Here is an 8,960-nt window from a genome sequence, read left to right on the forward strand (position 1 = left end):
ATACAGGGTGGTACAATCGCCTCTATATAAACTTCACTTTACGCCGACACATCTTCTTCTTCTTGCTCCAAACCTACTTTCCCGCCACCCTCATGGTCATGTTGTCCTGGGTGTCCTTCTGGATCGATCGCCGAGCAGTTCCTGCCAGAGTCCCATTAGGTAAAAACAATCTTGTAGTCAGCAGACCTAAGAGACAATTGCTGCAACTGCAGCCTTGACCATCAAGACAAAGTCCCCTGTACTACACACTTCCCCTCCATTGCCTTGTGGCACAGAAATCGGCTATGTCACACGTGTGTCCGCCATGCAGGGGACTGCTCATGGTAGAAACTCTCCATCTACCCTGCGATGCCAAGCAAATTGCCTTCCCTACTTGCACAAGCGCTAGCTGTAAGCGGTGCAAATCAGAGAGAAAACGTCCCGCTCTGCTTTTATTGCTGTTATCAGAGACAGGCCACATATAGAGCCAAAGTGTCAGTATCCTTCAGAGACTTCAGTGAGCAAGAAGGTGAAAATCAGTATTAGCAGCCCTGGCAAAATTTCAGTTTATTGAGTTCTGCTAGAGGAGGGAGGGTGGAGGTAACACTCAGCTGAGCTGCGCTGTTCAACTTGTTAAGTAAGTTTACAGTGCAATGTGAGGGATTCAGCTTCCCCTTTTGCAGCATGTTTCAAAGGCATATGTCAGAGGACTCACCATGAGAGCAGAACTATGATATGGACATAAATCTTCTTCTAAAGCGGATGCTTTGCCCTTAGCAAAGTTTGTGGGTTTTGCAGACTTTGAGCCCAAGCTTGCTTCTGCTTATTCCAGGCAACGCACCTCAGGATTTTATTTATTGTTAAAATCATATTCCTCAGTGACAGGATATATAGAGGAATAGCAGAGATGGCAATGGAGCAGTTATCCATGTCTGTGTTTAGAAACAACATCCATTGCCTTGAGACATTATAAAAAGGAGCATAAGGGTTTGGGCCATGGCTTTTTGGAAGATGTAGGCACTGCCTTTAGCAGTACTTTTTAGCACCTAGAGACTCCTATGAATTCAGTCCTTTGTGCTTATATACATCATTTCAACTTTCAAAGGGATCATTAATGTGACATAATTAGCCCTTGAAATAAGAGGACCGCAGAGAGCCTCCCTCAGGGCCAGGATAACACCGAACTACAAGGGCTCCCGCCCTTGCTGTTGTGCTCATTGCGCTCACCCACGGTGCAATGTGGAGCAGCTTTGCCCTCTGGGGCCCCGTTAGTCTCTGCTCTTGCTCTGGGGAAGGCACGGACCAGGCGTGAGAGCTGGCTGGTGACTTCCCACGAAGCAGGACTTCCCAGGAGCAGGTGGAAAACGCAGGCCTGGGGAAACTGGTGGAAGCAGCAGCAGCAGCAGACGGGCTTCACTTGTGCCCATGCTGTGGAGGGGCTGAACTGGAAGCTGAGATACCCAGAATCACAGAGTCATAGAATATCTCGAGTTGGAAGGGACCCATAAGGATCATCAAGTCCCCTCCAAGGACTGTCCTGCGCCTGGAGATGGGGTGCAGCCAGCACGGGATCAAAGCGCTGTTGCCTGGCCATGGGGCGGGAGGGTGGTGGTGTGGTGAGGAACCAGGCTAGCAACACCCTGAGACCAGAACTAGAGCTGTTTTCGCTGAAAAGACAAGAAAACCCCAGTTAGAAATCAGGGCTGCCTGGACCCTCCTCAGGCAGTGAAACCCATCGCCCAAATGTGAAAAACAATACCGCAAGGTAAATTCAGATGTCAAGAAATCGTAACGACAGCTGTATTTGTGACGAAGAGTCTGGTTTGAATGTGTCTTACGGTCTCTCTGCTGGTGTATTCCCAGGGATAACCACCGTGCTGACCATGTCCACGATCATCACTGGGGTGAACGCCTCTATGCCTCGTGTTTCCTACATCAAAGCAGTGGACATTTACCTGTGGGTCAGTTTTGTGTTTGTCTTCCTCTCGGTGCTGGAATACGCGGCAGTGAATTACCTGACTACGGTGCAAGAGCGGAAGGAGAGGAAACTGCGGGACAAGGTGAGGTTTTCTATCATCTCCGATGCAGCTTAATGCCCCTGGGAAAAGGTATGGCAAATGTCTGGAAAAGTTCAAAAGTTTGCAGCTACAGTGTGCTGCTCCCAGCTGCCTGGGGAGAACGCAGTGCATGCGAAAGGACACCAGCGGTGAGGCATTCTGGGTTATACAGATTTGCTACAGACAACCCACACCCAAGCTCACTGCTCTTTCTTCAGAGCCTGAGGACGCTAACTCCCTCTACATACAGCCCTCCTCTGCCTCTATAAATGGGATAGGTTTTAGGATTTTACCTTTAAATTTTTTTTTATACTGAAGATCCAAACCTGTAAATAGCATCAGATGCATACTGCGTTTTGGGTTTCAGATAACATGGCAGATATCCCCCACCTTTCTCCAGGCACAGGCTAAACTTACACAGTGGTCCAAATTTCCCCCCTTCTGCCTTCATTACATTAAATTATAACCAGCCAAAATTTCAGGCTAAGCTCTTTTCTTCAAATGGGGCAAGCCTCACACATTCCTCCTTGTGCTTTCCCTCTGCCCTCTTCTCTGATTTTCTCAGCTTCACGGTACAGGTCTTTATTCACACCCTGATGGCAGCGCTTAAGCCAAATGAGCTTTTCCACAGAGAGCCCTGCTCTCTCCCTGACTGCGCTCTGCCTTGCAGACATGAAAATGCAGAAGGAAAAAGCTGCTGCCCAGTTCTCCCTTTTGTGTCCCAGCAGCCTGAATTCTCCAGGCTTGTCCCCTCCTCTGCTTTTGTAAGGAGAAAAGGGATGTCTATCTGGAGACAACTCAAAACCATCCTGCGCTTACTTGGGTCCACAGCTTCCCTGTGCGTGCAGCCTACCTCAGCCTCGGCCCATGATGATGGACGGCAGCTACAACGACGGGGATGTGAACGAACTGGGGCACTACGTGTCGGAGAACGGAGATAAACAAGACCGAATGATGGTGCAGCTGGCGCTGGGGTCTGAGAGAGGCTCAGGCAGGAGGAAAAACCAGAGATACGTCAGCATGCGGATCGACACTCACGCCATCGACAAGTACTCCAGGATAATATTCCCTGGTGCATACATTCTATTTAATTTGATATACTGGTCCATTTTTTCATAAATATACGTAACTTCCGTAGTCACAGAGCACTGTGACGTTAAATGAAAGTACAGTCTCATAGGCTAACAGACAGAAAATGGGGAATTATTTTAACTGGAAGGAAGATTGATTTTTTTTCAGGATTTAATTTTTTTTTATTAGATGCAACTCATCTGTGGCATAAATAATTGTGCAAGTTTCACATTTCAGCGAAATATAGGATATACAATCTAAAATTTTATACTTATTTAAAGCTGTGCTATGTTCCTTCTTGTGCCTCACAGGCCACTGTAAACTATTTTAACAAGTGACTATAATTGCCAGTTGCTTGTATATGGTGCATCCTCCATTTTGTGCCCCTGAAATCCTAATTCATTCTCTAAGTACCTGAGTGCATGCATACATCTCTCAACTCAAAAGACTTCTCACGGTCAATACGAATAAATACAAGAATATGCAAATACTTGCATGTTTACAGGATGAGGTCAGAAATGGTCATTACAAATACAAAATACCCAGTACCGGGAAACACTCTGACAAGGTTATTGATGGCTACAGCTTGCTTTCACTGCTTAATGCATGCTGCCCTAGCAGTACTGCACTGACAGGTCCACATAGGAATACTTTCAGACTTTGCTTTGTCTTGTTCGTGTTTAAAACAAAGAAATCTTTCCAAGCTGTTCTGACTATCTTTTTAAAATACGACTTGCAATGTACATTTACTAAAGAATGAACAAAAGCCGGACTTCCTGCAATGCTAACTAAATGCTCTGGGAAACACAGGAGCTCTCCTTGGGTCTGCTTCTTTGGGTCAGTGGGAGTTTTGCTCTTGAGTTTCATGGGAGAGGAAACACGTTTCTCTACAAAATGATCCAGTGAAGACAATCAGGTGTCTACAAAAAGAATAAAACTACTCCAGGAGAAGCCTCTTTTCTCTGAGGTAGTCTGGGCATTACTGGTCTGCACAGCCTGAGAACCTGTTGCAGCCTGTAAAGCCAGCAGTAATTGTACTTGCTTCCAGGAAAAGCCTAGTTCATCTGGTTTTAGTAAAAGCATAACAGCAAGGTGCTCGACAGCTGACAAAGCAGCAGTAAGGACTTTATATCTGAGTTACTAAAGATACCATGCCAAAAACTTTTGAATGAAGTAAAAAGGAGCCTCTACCATGAGACAGCAGCTCCATTGCAGACCCAGGTACGACTAACCGACTCTGCTTTTACAGCGTATTGATCCCCCAGCACCCTGCAGCCCATCGTGCCCTCGGAGCAGGCTCAGCACCATCCAGGGCAGGAGCAAGGAGGCACAGCTGGAGCTGGGGGCATTCGGCATTGACTTAAGTCCCAGCTCTCCATCCCAGTTTCTGCAGAGCAGCCAGTCAGCATAAATACTCCATATGGAAAAGGCAAAATCTGTAATGTAGAAGTAATAAAATATTTCCAGAAAACAAGAATCATGGAATGGAATCAGGGGCCTGTGCAATAACAGGAACACCAAAGGCGTCTCAGAAAGTGTGATCATTCAGTTGGTCTGCTGCCATGTGTTATACACCTACATCCACAAAGCCAGCCGAGGGTTTGGATGAACAGACTTTAAACACACGCACGCTTTTTCACACAGTTACGAAATACGTTATTCCCTGCACAGCAGATGCTGTTGTCTTTTACAGATGTAGCTGCTCTGAGAATCAGACCAAAGCAGTTGTGTCTCCAAAAGGAAAGTGAATCTTCTTACATGACACCTGCCCTGGACTGACTGATCTGCCACTCTACCGTTAGGCTCCTGACACAGACATTGCAGTTGTTTGAACACTGGTGGTTGCTGCTTTAATTTCCTATGTAAATAAATGTCATGTAAACATAATCACTGTTTCTTACAACTGCTGAAATCATGACCTGCAAAACTACCTATGCTCAACTTACACTTGCAGCCTACACTCCATAGGTAAGGCAATGAAATCACAAAAGCTAAAAATCATTAAAAGACACATCCACCCATAAGATAGTTTTACTACTCATTTCTACATAGGGTTTTTTTTTTCACATACACATACTATCTTAGCTTCATTTTATCAAGTTTCCTTCATATCATATTATCCTCCAGTAGGTTTTTTCAAGAGATTAAAAAAAATACCTATTTTCTTAAACTATAAACATTTCAAAAGGTAGAAAGGTCACTCTGGCAAAAGCAGAAGAAAGGCTGGCCACCAGGTTTGGCCACTCTACCTTATTCCTTATTCCGACGACACCTTCCCCCACAAATAGCGCCAAGATTTCTTGGGCACTACTTGCACAGGAATGTATTTAGATTCTCTATATTGTAAGAACGCATTATTTCTACAATTTAAGAACAGCATGAACATGAGTGCCAGATTTTACAGTAAGCTCTCCAGCTTCACAAGAAGCTTAATGCTATGTAGTTTGCTGCAGTACTGTACATTCCTTTATAGACTCATTAATCTCATACTACATACATTATTTGGCATCTGGCCAGTATATTAAGGGAGCTTTTGAAGATACAAATGGGGGCTGGACTTTTGAATTTCCTGGCTTTCAGTGGGAGACTGGTTTCTAACTTCCCATGTGATTTTCAAAGTTTCCCTTCCAGCACATCTCCCTAAACAGATTCCCCAACCTCCATGTTTGGATTTACATTGTTAACTTACTTGTGTTTTATTTGGGAAATTCTAGTGCCTTTTCAGTCTTATATAAATGTGTATATAGATGTATTCTATAAGTACAGGATATGTCATATACAGCCAGTGTTTGCTATCAACAACTGTACTCCTTAAACATATTCACATACACGGTGTTTTGGCTTTTAACCTTTCAGAGTATGGGTCTTGTATCCAATCATTAACACTCTGCTCCTTTCCATTTCACAATAAATCAGTGATTTGTTTGTTTTCATTTATTTCTAGAAACACTCAGAATCACAATAAACCTTCACATTTGTACAGCACTGTGTGTTTTCTACCTTCAAAACAATGATCTCCACGAGTTTATACATGGATGTAAGACCTTTTTGCTCAGGACCCGATCCAGTCAAATACCAAATGTCCTTAAATTCTACAGTGCTGGTAGGGCTGGCGAGCCCTGGGATTTCACAGGCAGGGCTCTGACAAAAAGCCTGCATGCAAACTCAAAATCCCTGAGATGACATTAAGCTTTCCACCGTGTATGTTACAGTCCTCGTTCTTCTTGCTTAGGGTGATACTTTATAATTCAGACCAGTTTCTTGGAGGTTAACCCAAAGTCCAGCCTGGGATGATGCTGTTTTTAGAAGCTGAAGCATGTTGGCAGGTCTGTGTGGATTATGGATAAACACAAGTTCTGCCTGTGAGCACGTCTAGATTAAGAGCTTTGGAGACTGAAGCCTTTAATAGTCTTTAAGGATGCTGATAATTACTGATAGGGTGAAGCAGCAAGGCGGCAAACTTCAGTCAGCAACAGACAGAATAGTGAGAAGGCACGAAGAAAGATCAATGATCTCTCTTCTTCCCCGGTAAAAGGATATTATCACAATAATAAAACCCTTAGGTCCCTCTCTTTCTACATGCTGCATGTCTGAGCAAGTGATTCTCTCAGTACAAAACAGATCCAAATTCCCTGCAAGCCCCGAAGAGCAAGTCAAAACCCCTGGGACTCCCCTCTCGTGCACTCGCTCCTATGGCAAGATGGTATTTGATGCAGCACTGAAGAGGCAGCAAAGAGAAACGAAAAGCAACTGTGAGAGCACCTGTGCTGCATGTTCCACCATGGGACACAAGTAGCTCAGTGGCAGTACAACACACCAGGGCCCTTCAGATGCTGAAACAAATCCCTGAAAGCCTAACAAATTGTAGGGCATGAAGCACGTTCCAGTCTCACAGAACCAAAAGTACATATAAATAGGAAAACTACAGAAAATTACAACTCCTGATGAATTTTAAGTACTTATCAAGCAGTTGTTATGAAACAAGACTCAAGCACTGTAATTCTGATGAACATGTACTACATTTGTACATGTACATGTACATTTGCTTTTATCCTTCGATAGGGTCTTGAGAAGCTAAGAAGAGATGAGCTGTTACTACATTTGTCAGTTACCTTTGAGACTAAACATCTGAAAATATAACTTTCTATAGGTACTGTAGAGCAATCATAAATGATAGCACTGCATAAATGGCCAAGACTATGCATAACGATGTGGACTTCATTCTTCCCAAGGACTAAGGCATTTGGCTTCTCACTGTATTTTTAAATAAGGACATTCAGATGCAGCTGTGCCTGAGAAAAATCTTTGATGCGTTTGTCAGATACTTTTGGCTTCCATTAGTGCCAAAAGGAGTCTAAAATGGCAGCAATCTTACCCAAACTCTCTACTAAGCCAAAGTTGGGTAAGAACTTTTAAGAGGGTGCACTTTTGCTCCCCAATAAAAACAAAATGTGGGTGCCAGCAGCAGTCAACCAGACAGGCTGGCAGACAAAGGCTCTGTGGAAGGCTGCTGCTTTCAGGACCAAGAAATCGTAAACCTTAGGGAAAAACAAAAAAATCAGTGTACATGATTTCCTGTTTTAAAATTATTTAATCCTAAGCACTTTGCTCTCAACAAAAATCTGTTTTAAAGAATGCTATTAGCAAGTTATGAGAAGATTGCTCAATAAATACTAGACAAACTTCAACAGCTAATGGGTTATGACTCTTCTTCACAGGAACAGAGTCATGCTCTTTGTGACTGCAGCGTAACCATGTGCAGTGCACTCAGACAATGGGAAGGAAACAATTACAGAAATACAATTCACAAGAATGTAAAGCTGCTCCCCATCTACTGTTTGATGAAGAAAGGCTGCTGGACCCTTCTACACCAGATAGCTTAACTCAGCAGGTTACAAGTTCTTTCCTTTAAATCCTCATAAGAAGAAATCCATCAGATTTCGGGGGGGGGGGGGGGTGTCTGTTTTAAACCAGGCATATCTTTCACTCAAGTTCTAGCACAGATGTTAAATAAGGAAACACTGTAGCTTGGTATACTGGCAGAGGCTTTAGTTCTTCACAAAGTCTGGACATAACCACCTCATCCTTAAATAGCTGTGATTTGCTATCGGCTGTTCAGAATCATTTCAGCAATTACAGTTTATTACCTACACATTTTGATTCACTGCTGAAAGTACTATTCTTGACAAATACTCCAATATTCTTAAATTACAAACAGCTTGGGGAAGACTGTAGTTAGGGTAATTTAAAAACCATGCCAGATATTTCATATACATGTGATTTATTATGAGTAGAAATTACTGAAAATCAAAGTGAGTTTTATTCCCACAGGAAATAAATTTCTCTTATATATAGAATCATTATGATAGTAAAATCCTAACTTTAAATCTGAAACTCCTTTAGTTCTGGACCTTAAAAACAAACATTCTGAAACACAAATTGGAATTAACTTGCCTCGGGAAGCTGAAAAGTCTCTATCCTTGGAGGCTTCCAGGATTCAGCAAATGAAGCCAAGCTCACCTAACCTAGTGTTGGTGATAATCCCACTTCAGGCTGGACCAGGTTTAGCCTAGCAGAGATCCTCCAGAGAGCCCTCCAAGCACCATTCCTATTATTCTATGAATTCTAACATGTTTTAATAGTTGAAACAGCCCTAAGATTATAAAGACTACCATTAAATATTGTATTTGAAAAGCATTAACCCTCACACAAAAACTGCTCACTAGGGCAGACTAAAATGGAAAGCTTAAAACTTTCTTACATAATCATACCAAACCAGGGGTGGGGGGGAATCAAACATGCTATTTAAATGAAGTCATGCAGCATCCCAATATTAATCAAAGGACAAGAAAA

At 43.1% G+C, this 8,960-nt stretch overlaps 1 protein-coding gene across 1 annotated transcript in view; it reads left to right on the forward strand.

Moving 5' to 3' along the window:
• Positions 1 to 4,478, forward strand: part of GABRR1 (gamma-aminobutyric acid type A receptor subunit rho1) — a 31,452-nt gene extending 26,974 nt beyond the window's left edge. The window contains exons 8-10 of the mRNA XM_030043325.2: positions 7 to 159; positions 1,843 to 2,039; positions 2,868 to 4,478. Of these exons, the coding sequence (XP_029899185.1) occupies positions 7 to 159; positions 1,843 to 2,039; positions 2,868 to 3,155 (638 nt within the window). The 3' untranslated portion in view covers positions 3,156 to 4,478. The remainder of the gene's footprint in view (positions 1 to 6; positions 160 to 1,842; positions 2,040 to 2,867) is intronic.
• Positions 4,479 to 8,960: the final 4,482 nt, after the last annotated feature.

Source organism: Aquila chrysaetos, chromosome 2 (genome assembly GCF_900496995.4).
Source record: "Aquila chrysaetos chrysaetos chromosome 2, bAquChr1.4, whole genome shotgun sequence".
Lineage (NCBI taxonomy): Eukaryota > Metazoa > Chordata > Aves > Accipitriformes > Accipitridae > Aquila > Aquila chrysaetos.